Consider the following 16,047-nt stretch of genomic DNA (forward strand, 5'->3'; position numbering starts at 1 on the left):
GAGAGAGAGAGAGAGAGAGAGAGAGAGAGAGAGAGAGAGAGAAGAGAAGAGAGAGAAGAGAGAGATCCCCAACTTCTCCGACCTCCTTAGGGAGCCTGTCAAACTGCAAGGAAAAGTCAGAGGTTTTTGACTTTGTCCTTTATCTCAGAACTATTGGGATGACTAACCATGAAGCTTGAAAAGTAAGCAAATTGCTTCAGATAAAATATAAGTAATACTAGCCATTCCCTAATTTTGCTTCTTCAAACTATTCACCAGAAATAAGGGCTGCTGGGAAAACTTGTTTTCCTGTTTTTATTACTTTGTGTCTAGGAAATTATAAGCAGTGGTTCCTTGCCCTTAGAAATCACCCAGGAGCTTTTTCAAACAACTCCGATGCCTCGTACCTCACATTCATCCCATTAAGTAAAAATCTATAGGATAGTGTCCAGGCATTAATGTTTTTTTAAAAGCTCCCCGGGTCAGTTTATGTGAATTGTTGAGAATTGTGCTTTCTATTGCCTTAAAATAATATACTGTGACCAGACTTAAGGTCTTTTTAAGCAACAATTTTTGAGTCTTTTCAACACGTCCGCGTCTTGTACAGTCTATGTGGTTGTGCTCACTAGTGGCATTTATCCAGCTCCCTAAACTTATCATCTTTCCATGATCGGTGGGGAAATACTGACGTTCGTTCTGGTCCCTTAAAGTAAACATCTAGTGGGTGTTTGGGGGGAAGGGTAGAGGACCCGCCTCTAAGACACGGAAGAAGGCGGTGCCAGGTGAGGCAACCCGGGTCCTAGGTCAGACCCCGCCTCTGGCATCGCCAGGCTCGGGAGCCCGGAACCGCTCCCGCAGCTTTAAGGCTGCGGAGAGTTACGGACTACATTTCCCACAATGCACACAGGGGCGGGCTGGGGCTGGCCAAGAGGCTGGAACCGGGCCTCCGCCACCAGAGGCCGGTGAAAGCTGTCTTCCTGCGCCGGTGGCCGGTTAAGGGTCGGCAGGAGAGATCGGTTCCTCCGCTGTGGCCATGTCTGTATCCTCCAGGGGCGGTAGCCCCGCGAAGTTGCACTCTGAGGCCAGGCACTGCTGGACACTTATATCTCCCCAGGGGTCTGGCAGAGGGCAGTGACTGGTACCCTCGGTAGGTCCTGTGTTTCCCCAAGAAACAGGTGAGTTCGACTGCTAACCCACGTGGCCTGGGGGCGGCGAGAGGCGGGCAAGCTGTCATCTTTAGAGGGAGGGGCTTGAAAACTAGGGGGGGGGGGTGTCCCGGCCATCTACTGCCCCGATAGGGGTACTGCGGCTCTTTGGGGTCCTTTAGCCGGCTGGTCCCAGCTAGGCACTAAGAAAGATGAGGCGAGAACTCATCCTTTGGCCGGGAGAGCAATGTCCCATAGGCAGCAGACACCAACCCCCAATTCGGACATATTCGGCCCACAGAGTTCTCTTTAAAAGGAGGATGGTGGAGCGAGGCAGGCAGGTCTGAAAGGGTGAGCCAACCCTTTCTAGGTAGAGTTTGCTTGGGAACTGTGAGCAGCCTTTGTCAGGAAGGGGAGTGGCCTCTAGAGGTGACAAGGAACTAGGCTCATTGTAGATCCTGGAGGCATCCTGCTGAAGCAGCCACATCACAGTCCCAATTGAGCCCTGACTGTCAGACTTTCTGAGTCGTCCTCCCAAGTGGACCAAAGGGGTCAAGATCAAATTTGAAGCGCTGTTAGAACAGGAAAAAAGATCAAGGTTGTTTGAAGCTAGTAAGGAGGGGCTTTTGCAAGACCCTCCTCTCTCAGGAGCAATCTGAAGGAGGGAGGCGCATTGGAAGGAGGGACAGCATCAGCTTTTTGTTTGTTTGTTTGTTTTTGTTCTTGGTGATTTTGTTCATAGGCTCTGCTAGAGGCTTCTAGGAAAAGTTGCATGCCCTGGGAGCACTTAGAGGAACTGCCTAAAAAGTGTTCCTGTAGAGACCACTGGAGCTGTTCTCAGACACCTCCCTTGCATAACGGCTCAGGACCAGCTTTTCCAGGAGCACTTGCTGCAGAAATCAAAGTCTATTGGAGGTGGGAGGTGGGCTTTATCTGCTCCACTCAGCCTTCTTGCCTGAGTGTGTGGGTATCCAGAAAACGGTTCGCTTCACCAGGCCTTCTGGTTGGAACCCCAGACTGACCTTGGAGAGGATAAAAATGCTATATGATCTCACATAGAAGGAGAACTTTTGTGGAAAAAAAAAAAAAAAAAAGCACCGGCTAGCTCTAGACAGCTGGCCCTGCTCCGTTCCCTGTGCAGGTCCTATGCTGGGGACACTCAGGAACACTGGATTTATTTAACCCTCAGAAGCACAAAAAGTGTCCTGAAGGAGCATGTTGTCAGGACGGCATAGCTGGTGTAGAACTTGTTTGGAGTTTGAAGGCAGAAGTACAAAGCCACAGAGAGGGCATTGTGCAGACCTAGGAGGTAGATAAATTTGGGAGAGATAGCTAGAAGCAGCTGAGAACTGGCAACCTGGCTCTGCAACTGCAGAGAAGGTAAGAACAGCTTGCTTGATACCGGGGAGGCTGAGGCCCGTGGCTCTTTGACCTGATGTCCTGGGGCAGGGGAGAGGGGGTCAGAAGGAGGGGTCCCTCAAACTAGAGCTCATGCTTCCTGAGGTCAGAAGTATGTTTGATCAGGTCATTCCTCAGGCCCTGGCTGACTGAGAAATCTTCTAAAGGATTGATTGGCAGGACAGAGACCACTGGACCTGTGTGTAAATGCAGTCTGAGTGCTAAGAATAACCACAATGTGCTAATAGCTTCAGCTGAGTATAGGGTATGCTTACTCTGTATAGCCAGGCCACATGTATTATCTCATTTAATCTTCCCACCCCATACATCATTCCTGGCTGTTTGCAGCCATTCGGTACCATTTTATAAGTAAGAAAACGGACCAGTAAAACCAGTTCCTCCAACTGCAGAGCTGCTTTTCCTGACTACTTCCAAGGACAAGCTGTCTCCACAGGCAAGAGTTTTCTTGCCTGACCCCAGGTACACTTGAACTGGGTGTTCTTCACACACCTTTTCTTTTCTTTATCCTCCAAAGATGTGTTAAATGCCGATTTAATTCCTCCTGCACATGTCTAATGTAGCAGGCCACAGAGTGACCTTCAATCTAGGGAAAGAAAAGCCCTGGTGAGCAGATATACTGCTGATAAGGTATTCCGACAGCAGCATGAAGTGAGGGAGTGAGTCACTGTGCTAGCCTAGGAAGAGACTTAGGGTGTAGGTAGACTGAGGGCAAAGGTCAAGTGAAGAGTTCCGGCTACGCTGGGCTGATGTAGAAAGGGGGCAGGAAGAAAGGGTAGAAAATAAGCTCCGAGAAATGAAGGAGAAGGGATCAACTGAGGGGCCTGGTGTGCCGTTGGGGGAAGTGACTTTCTTGCTAAGTGAGGTAGTAGTAGTGAGCAGAGGAAGGGCCTGACCCGACCTACCTTTCAGAGGCTCACCTCGATTACAAAGGCCGACCTGCTGGGACACATTACTACTGGTTAGGAGGTTGTGACAATTATTTGCTAGGGGGATAATAGCGGCTTAGACCCACCAGGTAATCAGGGAAGAGATAAGAAATGGTCAACTATTGAACCCGGTGTGCTGGGTGGTGGTGGAGGCATTCCCCTTTGATCCCAGCACTCAGGAGGCAGAGACAAGTGACTCTCTTGAGTTTAAAGATAACTTGGTCTACATAGTGAGTGCCATGACAGCCAGAGCTACACAGAGAAACCATGTCTCAAAACAAAACAAAATAAAAAAGTAATAGTCAACTATTGGATATAGACATTTACAACTTTGATGAGTTATTCTGGGAAAGTTGGTCAAAATATCAGGAACCTCTTATTGTCTCCCTCCCACTATTATTTACTTATTTTTAAGATTTTAATTTTATTTATTTTGATTATGTGTGAATGTTGGAGGAGGAAGTGGCATATGTGTGTGCAGTGCCTGCAGTGGCCAGAAGAGGGCACTGGGTCCACTGGAGCTGGAGTTCTAGGCATCTGTGAGCTGCCTAACCAGGGTGCTAGGTATCAAAAACCCAGTCTTCTCTAAGAGTACATACTCTGATCTAAACCGCTCAGCCATCTCTCCAGCCCCTATTTGTTGTGTTTTATGAGACAGAGTCTCATATATCCCAGGTTGGCTTCAAACTCATTACATAGCTGAAGGAATTGAACTTGTGATCTTCTTGCTCCCGTCTCCTAAGCGTTGAGATCACCCACATCTGTTTGTTTATTTGTGTATGTGAATGTGTGTATATATGTGTGTCTAGGTGCCTGAGGAGGCCAAAAAAGAGCATTGGGTACCCTGTGAGCTGGAGTTACAGGTTGTTGTGAGCTCCCCCCTCCCCCAACATGGGTCCTGGGAAATGAGCTGTGATCCTCTGCCAAAGCAGCAAATAAATAAATAAAAATAAAATGAAATAAAATAAAATAAAATAAAATAAAAATTCTTAGCCACCAAAGCTATCACTCCAGGCCTATCCATGGCTCTGTCTGTGTGTGTGTGTGTGTGTGTGTGTATGTATGTATGTATACATGAACGTGTGCACATATTGAGGCCATAGGTCAACTTAAAATATAATTTTTCAGGTGTTGTCCACCTTGCTTATTTGCTTTTAAACTTTTTCTTTTTAAATTTGGGGTGGATGTGAAGGTCAGAAAATGACTCACGGGAGTTCTAGGGATCAAACTCAAGTTGTTAAGTTTGGCTACAAGCGTCTTTACCTGGTGATCTAGCTGGCTGGCCCAACATTGGTTTTGGTTTTGATTTCTTTGTTTTGCTTTATTTTTTTGTTTTTGAGACAGGGTTTCTCTGTGTAGCTTTGGCTGCCCTGGAACTCTATAGACCAGGCTGGCCTTGAACTCACAGGGATCCTCCTGCCTCTGCCTCTTAAATGCTAGGATTAAAGGCGTGTGCTACCTCTCCCTTGCCCAACCTTGGTTTTTGAAGATAAGGTCTCTCGTTGGTCTGGAACTCATTTTGTAAGGCTACTTTGGCCTTAGTGAGCTCCAGGGATCTAGCTGTCTCCACTTCTCCAGCACTGAGATTATACGGGTGCACCATGCCAAGCTTTTTACAGGGGTTCTTGGGATTCAACTGGGTTCTCATGCTCACAAGGTAAGCATTTAACAACTGGGCTATCTCCCCAGTCCCATACATGATATTATATAGTGCAGGGTTCAAACCCAGAACTGTATGTGTTATAGGCCAGCACTCCTTCAACTAAATTACATACCTAGCCCCCAGTTTTGTTTTTATTGAGACCACGTAGCATTCACTGTAGCTCTGGATGGTCAAAGCCATGGCTGGTGCTGACACCCTTAAGTGCTGGGGCTATAGCTATGCCCCAGCACCACAGCCTCTGGCCACATTATAGTTTATCTTATCTTTCTCTTGTAAAGATAGGTTCTCAGGTATCCCAAGCTGCTGCTCCTCTCTCTGGAGTGCTAAGCATGCCCTGTCACACTGTCATATTTTGAAGATCAAACTGAGCTGCAGCCTCATCCCCTGCTGTTTGTTTGTTTTGGTCTCACTGTAGCTCACCTTCCTGCATTGGCCTACCAAGTTTGAGATTTTAAGCCTAAGTCATAATGCCTAGTTTTTGTGCTTTTTAAAAAGACAGCATCTCATTCAGACCAAGCTTACATCACACTCACTTTTCTAGCTAAAGATGCCCTTGAGCTCCTGATCCCTCTGCTCTCATCGCAGGCATGCACCACCAGTTTGAGTAGAACCTTCGAGCATACTAAGCGAGCACTCTACCACCTGAACCATATTCCTAGATCTCCTGCTCCTCTTCCTCTTCTTCCTCATTATTATTGGGGTTTGTTGTTGTTGTTGTTGTTGTTTGTTTGTTTTTTGAGATCTGGTTTCTCTGTGTAGCCCTGGCTGTCCTGGAACTGACTCTGTAGACCAGGCTGACCTTGAACTCTGAGATCCACCTGACTGTGCCTCCAGAATTCTTGAATCAAAGGTGTGTGCCACACCACCCACCACCACTCAACTTTTTTCTTTATCTTTTCTTTTTTGAGACAGGGTTCTCCATGCCCAGGCTGGCCTAAAACTCAGAGCTCCCCTGCCTTTGCCTCCCAAGTTATGGGATTAAAGGCGTGTGCCACTGTCACTGTCTGGCTAGCTGTATTATTTTCAATGGGAAAAAATAATGCTAGTAAGTTAGAATATTGCAATATAAGATGTTTAAAGTATTTCCTCATCAAAGGTCATTGTTTTTACTTTTATGTGTTGTTATTGTCTGTGCGTATGTGTTCATACTAGAACACATCCACATGGAGCCCTCAGAATCATTCTCAAGAAAGCTATTTGCCTTCTATGAAATAGGGTCTCTCATCAGCCTAGAGCCCACCAGTTAGGCTATTGGCTGGCCAGCTAGCACCAGGCATCCTCTGTCTCTGCCTCCACAGCACTGGAATTACAAGTGGCACCAAAGCCAGCAGTACCTCACGCTGGTTCTGGGGATGAGATTCATGCCTTCTTGTTTGCAGGGCAAGCATTTCACTCGCCGAGCCATCCCTGACATCCCCTGTTGGTTTGGATGACTTATTTTATTATTATTATTAATTATTATTATTATTATTTTGGTTTCTTTGAGACAGAGTTTCTCTATGCAGCCCTGGCTATCTTGGATCTCAGACCATGCTGGCTTCAAATTCAGGATCCTCCTGCTCTGAGTATGCCACCGCTGCCTGTCTAGCTTAGTGTTTAAAGATGTAAAGATGTGTTTTATTGTTTTTGTGTCTTGGTAAATGCATGCCACTTGGGTGCATGCCTGTAGAGGCCAGAAGAGGACACCCATTTCCCAAAGTGGGACTTAAAGGCAGTTGTGGGCCTAATGTGGGCCTGAGAACCAAACTTGGCTCTTCTAGAGAAGCAGTAAATATTTTTAAATGCTGAGCCATGTTTCCAGCCACTTTCCCTGATAGTCTGTTTTTGGGGGACTTTGGGGGGTTGGTTTGGTTGTTGTTGTTGCTGCTGCTACTGTTGTTTTTTACAAAGTCTTATTTGGGCGAGACTGGATTTGGAGCTTCTTGCTTTGTAGCTTAGAATAACTTGGAACTCCAGGACCTCTGGCCCAACTCAAGTGCTAGGATTTTAGGGGTGTGCCACCACACCTAGCAAGAAACCTAGAAAAATTGGGAGCTTGGTTGGGGCATATAACCTAAAGATAAGAAAGGAGAGTTCCAGGTGTATGCCTGTAAATCAGGTGGAAGCTTCAGGCTAGAAATAAAGTTGGATCCATTAACGTGCAGAGGTAACTTACAAGAGTGGAATAAGATCCCAAAGGCATTGAGGACAGAGAAGAGAAACGAGGACTGAACTCTGGGCCCTCCAGTCAGAACTGTAGAAAGCACACACACGGGTAATCCCTGAGTCAAGAGAGCCAAGAAAAGAGAATGGTGTTCTAGAAGCCAAGAGCCATAAGTGCTTCAGGAGAGAAGGAGTAAGCCAGGGTTGGTGGCATAGTCCCAGTATCTGGGAGAAGGCAATTCCCTCAAGTTCAAATCCAGACTGCACTATTTAGTGAACCTCAGACCAGCAGAGCAGCCTTAGCCACAAAGTGAGGCACTGTCTAAAAATATAAAGATAGGACAAGGGCTGGAAGAGAAAAAGGGGGCTAGAAACAGAGGAGGGGGAGAGAAGATGAGAACATATCAGGGGGATCTATTACCGCTCGGGGGTGAGGTGAGTTGACCTTAGAGGTCATTGGTGGAATAGTGTCTGGATGTGGTGGATTCCAGAGAGAAGAGGGTAAAAAGGCAGATGCTGTGGCAAAGACCTCACTGCTTAGGAGTTGGCTGTGGACTTTCTACATTTCCCAGCCCCCTTCACTAGGACACTAATTCTAGGCAGCTTTGACTCTGAAGTATTTTAGAGCTTATAAATAATCTTCTAGCTATGTTTCCCCATGTCTCTGTATGTGAAAGGCAGTGTTCTGAAATGGTAGAGGCATAAGATGTTAATAGAATGGACCATTGCTTGGTCCTAGCCACTCAGAATTATTACCAGAAAGGGACTGAAGAGATCGTTCATTCAGTCATTGTGTATTTTCTCAAAGCCATGAGGACTGGAATTGAGGTCCAGCATACACACGTCTTAGTTTGGGGTTTACTGCTCTGAAGAGACACCATGACCCAGGCACCTTTTATAATGGATAACATTTAATGTAAGCCCTAGCCAGGTGTGGCTCACAGGAGGCAGGAAGATCCCTGAACTTGAGGGCAGCCTGGTCTACAGAGTGAGTTCCAGGATAGCCAGGGCTACACAGAGAAATCCTGTCTCAAAAAAACAAACAAACCAAAAATTTTAAATAAAATAGCAGTAGGAAAAATGGTGTGGTGGCTAGAAGAGGATTGGGGTTAAAATGTAGTACTTTATTTGGTTTTGTTTTGTCTGTATTTGACTTTGATTTTGTTTTGAGATAGGGCCTCAGGTAGTTCAGGCTGTCCTTGAACTCCCAATCCTCTTGTTCTACTCCCTGAGCTCTGACATTTCAGGCATGGTCTACTATAACCCACCCACCCTTCCTTCCTTCGTTCTTTCCTTTGTCTTCCTTCCTTGCCAGTTTGGCTGGTGTAGCTTAGACAGTCCTCAAACTCTATCTCCCCTGCCCCTGCCCCCACCCCTGCCGCTGCCTCCCCAGTGCCGCTTGCATCACCCTGCCCAAATGTAGCTGTTTATGAACAACGGAGTCACCTTTGGCAGAGGAAGCCAGGGCTCTAGCCTAAAGAAAAGCTGCTCACTGGGACTCCCCTTCATCCTCTACAAGCCCTGGAATGTCCCAGAAGAACTGTTGTTGGTCAATCCAAGTTTTGCATTTTGTTGTTGTTTTTTTCTGACAGGGTCTCTCTGTGTAGTTCTGGCTGTCCTGAAACTCACTACGGCATAAACCAAGCTGGCCTCCATGTCACAGAGCTCCTCCTTTCTCTGCCTCCCAAATGCAGCACCACAGGCAGCTCCAACTTGTTGTGGACGTTGTTGTTGTTTTTAGGTTTTATATATACATACACACTGTAGCTGTTTTCAGACACACCAGAGGAGGGCATCAGATCCCATTGAAGATGGTTGTGAGCCACCATGTGGTTGCTGGGATTTGAACTCAGGACCCCTGGAAGAGCAGTTGGTGCTTTTAACTGCTGAACCATCTCTCCAGCTCCCCCAATTTTTTTTTTTAATATATTATTTCAGCCGGGCATGTTGGCACACGCCTCTAATCCCAGCACTTGGGAGGCAGAGGCAGGCAGATTTCTGAGTTCAAGGCCAGCCTGGTCTACAGAGTGAGTTCCAGGACAGACAGACATATATATAAAATCTCTTTTTTGTAACTCTGGCTGGCCTTGAGCTTGGCTCTATAAATCAGGCTGGCCTCAAGCTTACAGAAAGCCACCTACCTTAGCTTTCCTGGTGCCGGGATCAAAGGCATCCACCGCCATGTCCACCCTGGTAAGTGCATGGTAGAGTGTGGAGTGAGAGAACCATTGTAACCATTGTAGAAGTGTTTCAAGTTCTTCCCTCCTGTAGTACCATCAGACAAACCCGAGCTTCGTTTCTCAGCTCTGTAGACTAACCTGATTAGAGCTGTGCTCTGAATTGTAGACTCAACCCACACACACTTCATAGAAGGCTGACCTGTACTTGAACTTTTTTAAGACAGGGTTTCACTATGTATTTCAGGCTGGCCCAAATTTGAACAATCCTTGTGTCTCCGTCTCTCAAATATTGTACTGGCTAACCTGACAGTGTTACTTCCTTCTGGTCCTTTTTATGTATTTTAAAATGTGTTTTATTTTATTTGACATATAAACATTGTACTTCCTCTTTTTGTGTATATAGGGGCTCATGAGATTTTTCCGTGGGTGAACTTGCTGCCAAAGTTGAGTTTGATCCTTGAACCCCACATGTGAAAAGTCAGGTGCAGTGGTCAGTATCTGTGATCTCGACACATCTATGGTGAGACAGGAGGCAGAGACAGGAGAGTCGGCAGGAAGTTGTGGGTCATCCAGCCTGAGCACACTGCCCAGTGACAGAAACAAGAGGGATTCTGCCTCAAAGTGGTAGGAGAAAGCTGACTCCTGAAAAGTGTCCTTTAACTCTGTGCATGCATTGTCGCACCTGTGCACCTTCACACACACACACACATATGCACACATAATAAATAATTAAATAGTTTATATTTGTTTATTTTGAAACAGGATTTCTCTGTGTAACAGAGCCCTGACTTCCTGGATTTAGAGATCTGCCTGCCTTTCCTTCCTAAGTACTGGGATTAAAGGTGAATGCCACCACACCATGCACCTTTAATAATTTTTAATTATTTTAAAGATTTATGTATGTCCATCGCTTGTGTGCCTGGTATCTGAATGGAACTAGAGTTATAGGCATTTGTGACCCACCATGTGCGTGTTGGAAATGGAACTCAGGTCCTCTGGAAAACTAAGTGCTCTTAACTGCTGAGCCATCTTTTTAGGTTCTAAATGACTAGGTTTGTTTGTTTGTTTGTTTGTTTTTTCGAGACCGGGTTTCTCTATATAGCCCTGGCTGTCCTGGAACTCACTCAGTAGACCAGGCTGGCCTCGAACTCAGAAATCCACCTATCTCTGCCTCCCAAGTGCTGGGATTAAAGGCGTGCGCCATCACTGCCCAGCTAAATAACCAGTTTTAAATGCAGATGAAATGTACGGTTTCAAGCTGGTGGAGCACACCTGCGATCCCAGCACTGGAGGCAAAGGCAGGCGTGTTGGAGGTCAGCCTGGTCTACTTCTCAGGCTCCAGGGCAGCCAGAACCACATGGAGAACCTGTCTCAAGAAGAAAAATTAAAAGCATGTTTTGAAACAAACTAATAATAGCAGCTAACACCGTCAGGATAGCTAGGAAGACTGAGTGGGAGAGAGAATGAATAACATTTCTCCAGGCTTCCGGTGTTTCCAGGTTTTCTGCAATGAGTGTGTGTGTCTTTTTATAAGCAGAAAAGGAACATGATGACTGCTAAAGTGTCTACCTACTATGTACAAGGAACACTGTGGCTGCTAAAGTCTACTTGCTAGGTACAAGGCCCTTGGCTTCAACTCCCAGGAGAGGGAGAGGGAAGAGGGGAGGGAAAGAGAGAGATCATAGGTTTTAAAACAAGGTTTTACTATGTAGCCACAGCTAGCTGGTACTCTGGGGAATTCTAACTCAAGTCCCCTGAGTCCTAGGATTATAGGTACCAGACACCACATCTCGAAACAAACAACGTATTATTTTTTAGTGAGTGAGAGAATCTTCAGAAGCCATCCCCAGGTCGTTGACTTAGTGGGGTCCTGGTAAGAAGCGTACTGTACTACCCCCAACCCCATCGCCGTCTCCGCCAGAACACCTTACTCCTTTGCTCTCCGTGGTGTCCTTCTTTTACCTCATAGGACAGCCCAAAAGATGGCTGCTGACATGCAGAGGAAGAGAAGCAGCGAATGCCCCGAGGGCACATTGGCTCCTTCCAATGGCCAAAGTGTGGAAAGAGCTGAGAGCCCCACGCCAGGACTAACCCAGGGAACGGAGCCAGGTATGGGCAGAAGACCGGTAGAATAGCCAGGCCTCCAGGGAGAGGCAGGGCTCACAGTCTGTCTTCCTTTCCTTCCTACATGTTGCTCAGTCACTAGTCAGGTATTTGTCATATGCTGGGGACTCTGCAGAAAGCAGAGCTCAGTTTACAGCTTTCCTTTCTAGCCATTTTCTGTCAAAACAGGCTCTTTTTTTTCTTATTGATCTTACCTAAAAGTCTATACTTAAAATACCTTTTTTTTTTCTTTTTTGTACAGGGGAGGGAGGTTTGAGATAGGGTATAGCCCTGGCTATCCTGACTATCTCTGTAGATCAGGCTGGCCTGAAACTCATAGAGATCCACCTGCCTCTGCCTACTGAGTACTGGAATTAAAGGTGTGCACCACTGGCACCCAACTAAAGTGTCTTGTAATAAAACCTCAAACTGTTTGAAAAAAAAAAAAAGAGCTGGATGTGGTGCTGGCCACCTGTGATCCCAGCACATGTGGGTCACCCGTGAGCTGAGGCAGGATTGGTGTGAATTCATGGCCAACCTGGGGCTACATAGTGAGTGAATATGAGGCTAGCCACTTACTTATATACTAAGACCATGTCTCCAAAACAAGGAAACAAAGTATCGACAGGGTCAAATTCTTGCCTGGCATGGCTTCAGGCCACAGGCAATAGTCAGAGGCTATGGTAGCCCTCCCTCTTTGGATGGAGAAGGTAAATAGGTCCATGCTCTTGGGGGTTACCATTGGAGTGACTAATAAGTGGTCAGTGTTCCAAAGGAAATCAAAGAGAGAAGAATGATACTGACTGTGGTTGAACATCAGGCGTATAAGTACATCTTCCCTGAGAGCTGATATATGACAAGTACTTGGCCACAGTGGGTGGGGGTTGGGGGGGGGGCTGATGATGCCTTCAGGTAAACAACCTGTGCAGGGCTCCTGAGCCAAGTGTTAAGTGCGGAGGGGTCCAAAGTGCAGGTCAATAAAGGCCAGTGTGTTTGGAATGGGCAAGGGGTAAGCTGTTCGATGTTAGCGAGAGGTTGGCAGATACCAATTTCCAATGCTGCCATGAGACCTGAGGCTTCTAAGTTGTAGATTAGCATGGTCCATGGCAGACAGGCGGGGAGGAGGTGTAGCTTGGCCCCAAGCAGCGGAGCATCTCCTTGGAGAGTGGTAAGTGTCTGGTAACAGCTGCCTCTCTAAGCACCAGTGCTTTCCGTCTGCAGGTGCTGGGCAGGAGGGTGCGATGTTCGTCCATACACGTTCCTATGAAGACCTGACAGAGTTAGAAGACAGAGAAGCTTCTGGGGACAGCCCCAAAGAGTGCGTTGGGAGTCCCCCACCACTGGCTACGGACATGCGCCAGATTAGCCAGGACTTCAGCGAGCTAAGCACCCAGCTGACCGGTGTGGCCCGGGACCTGCAGGAGGAAATGCTGCCAGGAAGCTCTGAAGACTGGCCGGAGCCCCAGGGCGCAGCTGGCCGAGGAGCAGCCACAGAGCCCTCCCAAGAAGGCTCAACTGAAGGGGAAGAGGAAGACGCTACGGAGGCATGGCGTCTCCACCAGAAGCATGTGTTTGTACTGAGTGAGGCAGGGAAGCCTGTGTATTCTCGCTATGGGTCTGAGGAAGCCCTTTCCAGCACTATGGGTGTCATGGTTGCCCTGGTGTCCTTCCTGGAGGCAGACAAGAATGCCATCCGCTCCATCCATGCAGGTGAGCCACCTGAAGAGGGGTGTGGGGAAGGCACCAGTGGAAGGGCTTGTTCATACCAAGCTTTGGACAGACAGACAGACAGACAGACAGACACACCCCTAGAAACCTGGGTTGTCTTTGGCTGAGAGACAAGTACTTCCATCTCTTGGGCCATAAGCTCTCACAGCACAGTAGGTAGGATAACAATAGAGGTTCCCTGAGGTGGTGGGAGAAATTTTGCCATCAGAAAGGATGAAAGCCTCCTGGGGCAGTGACAAAAGAATGAATTAAAAACAAACAAGCAGTAGACCCCAGATCTTTAGCCCAGATCTCTTGCTAATTGAGTACTTAACATAAAAACGTGCTTTCTTGAGATGGGGTCTGGTGATGTCCACATACCCTGTAAATCCCAGCACTTGAGAGATGGGGGCAGGAGAATCAGCCTCAGCTGCATTAGCCAGTCCCAGGCCAACCTTGGCTACTCGAGCGAAACGCTCTCAGAAAGCAAACACATAAAAGAATGTTGGTTTGTGAAGCAGATGGCAGGGAAGTGGGGCGACTGGCTAAGCACGCCAGTAAGCCCCTTCAGAGCTCCCAGCAAGAAAACTCTGGAAAGTGAAGCTGTGTGCCCACTGGGAAAGCCTATCCGGGAGGGCATCTGGGAGGAGGGCTGAAGCTGACCCCGTCCCCACACCCTCAGATGGCTACAAGGTAGTATTCGTGCGCCGGAGCCCTCTGGTGCTGGTGGCGGTGGCCCGCACGCGGCAGTCGGCCCAGGAGCTGGCGCAGGAGCTACTGTACATCTACTACCAGATCCTGAGCCTTCTTACCGGCGCGCAGCTGAGCCACATCTTCCAGCAGAAGCAGAACTACGACCTGCGGCGCCTGCTCTCGGGCTCGGAGCGAATCACCGATAACCTGCTGCAGCTAATGGCTCGAGACCCCAGTTTCCTGATGGGCGCGGCGCGGTGCCTGCCTTTGGCAGCGGCCGTGCGGGACACGGTGAGTGCCAGCCTGCAGCAGGCGCGTGCTCGCAGCCTGGTCTTTTCCATCCTGCTGGCCCATAACCAGCTGGTGGCGCTCGTGCGCCGCAAGGACCAATTCCTTCATCCCATCGACCTGCACCTGCTTTTCAACCTCATTAGCTCCTCCTCCTCCTTCCGTGAGGGCGAGGCTTGGACCCCAGTGTGCCTGCCAAAGTTCAGTGCGGCCGGCTTCTTCCACGCACACATCTCTTACCTAGAACCTGACACCGACCTCTGCCTGCTGCTGATCTCCACTGACCGTGAGGACTTCTTTGCAGTCTCTGACTGCCGACGGCGCTTCCAGGAACGCCTCCGAAAGCGGGGAACCCATTTGGCCCTGCGGGAGGCGCTGCGCACACCTTACTACAGCGTTGCCCAAGTGGGCATCCCTGACCTTCGCCACTTCCTCTATAAATCAAAGAGCTCAGGACTCTTCACCAGGTGAGAGGAGGCACTGCTTCAGGGAGACAAGGATGCAGAGATGGGGGAGGCTGGTTGGTCATGAGACCTGAGACGCAGCCCTGAATCGGACCACTCCTTTGAGAGTGTACCAATCTTCTGGGGCCGATTTACTCTGGCATCTCTCGATGGGCACACACCTTTCTTACTTCAGTACTCATAAGGCCTGGAACAACTTGGGAAAGAGGCTGGAATACAGGGTTTCCCACGTCCTTTGCCCTGTAGCAGCTCTGCTTTTGAGGTAATTTTGGTCCAGGCCAGGATGCAGAATCGACACCCCCACCCCTACCCCAATAAAGGAGCTGGCCAGATGTGTTAAAGTCTGGCCTTCCCTTCCTGTTCCCTCCATTTTTGGCTCAGGTTTCCCAGCTTGCCTTGCTCCACTCTAGACTTGCTACGCTGTTAGATACCTAAACTCAGAAACAGCCTCTCCAAGGAAGGGTCACCGAGGGCCTGGCTAGGGGGCGGGCCTCCCTTCTGAGCTGGGTCCTCTTCTGTAGCCAGAAGACAATCTCTTCCAGTAGGGGCGCACCTGGCTAACAGGCAGTAAGATCTCCCTGTCCAGAAATAGATATTTCAGATCTCCAGAGAAGACAGTGAAAGGCCTTCCTTTGTGAACCCACTTCTCCATTTGCAGTCCTGAGATTGAGGCCCCGTACTCCAGTGAGGAGGAGCAGGAGCGACTGTTGGGCCTCTACCAGTACCTGCATAGCCGTGCCCACAATGCCTCTCGCCCACTCAAGACCATCTACTACACAGGCCCCAATGAGAACCTCCTAGCCTGGGTAAGGTAGCCCTAGAGGAACTGGTCTTTGTGTGGACCCTGGGAAGATGCCACAGGGTCATACCGATCCTAGATGATGACCCTTTGCCCCTCCTCCAGGTGACAGGTGCCTTTGAACTCTACATGTGCTACAGCCCACTGGGGACCAAGGCATCAGCTGTCAGCGCCATCCATAAGCTGATGCGCTGGATCCGTAAAGAGGAAGACCGTCTCTTCATCCTCACGCCCCTCACCTATTGATGGAGGTGGGAAGGCACTCTGGGCATGGGAAGCCATGGGAGCCTCCAGGTGAGGCTGGCTTCCCCTGCCCAGCCAGCAGGCAGGGACTGTGGGCTGGTGCGTGCAAGTGCATTAAAGTGGTTGAGAAAAACACTGTTGCCCTTTGTCATTGGTTCTTTGTTCTGTTTTGTTGGTAATTTTTTTTGTTTTGTTTGTTTTAAGATTTGTTTTGTTTATATTAGTACACTGTAGCTGTTTCCAGACACACCAGAAGAGGGCATCAGATCCCTTTACAGATGGTTGTGAGCCACCAT

At 48.4% G+C, this 16,047-nt stretch overlaps 1 protein-coding gene across 4 annotated transcripts; it reads left to right on the forward strand.

Moving 5' to 3' along the window:
* Positions 1-834: 834 nt before the first annotated feature.
* On the forward strand, positions 835-15,891 carry Mon1a (MON1 homolog A, secretory traffciking associated). Of its 4 annotated transcripts, XR_001779021.2 has the most exons (7): positions 835-1,154; positions 11,424-11,563; positions 12,779-13,267; positions 13,947-14,248; positions 14,490-14,712; positions 15,368-15,515; positions 15,614-15,891. XR_001779021.2 is itself a non-coding variant. In XM_017313611.2 (6 exons), exons 3-6 carry the CDS (start codon positions 13,169-13,171, stop codon positions 15,752-15,754), a joined length of 1,041 nt encoding a protein of 346 aa, XP_017169100.1. In that variant the 5' UTR covers positions 869-1,154; positions 11,424-11,563; positions 12,779-13,168; the 3' UTR covers positions 15,755-15,891. The 4 variants fall into 4 exon arrangements, 3 of the variants coding, with proteins under 3 accessions (XP_017169100.1, NP_082645.1, XP_017169099.1); XM_017313611.2 differs by having other exon boundaries at positions 869-1,154; positions 14,060-14,712; NM_028369.3 differs by having other exon boundaries at positions 881-1,154; positions 13,947-14,712.
* The last annotated feature ends 156 nt before the right edge of the window (positions 15,892-16,047 follow it).

This window comes from Mus musculus, chromosome 9 (genome assembly GCF_000001635.26).
Source record: "Mus musculus strain C57BL/6J chromosome 9, GRCm38.p6 C57BL/6J".
NCBI lineage: Eukaryota > Metazoa > Chordata > Mammalia > Rodentia > Muridae > Mus > Mus musculus.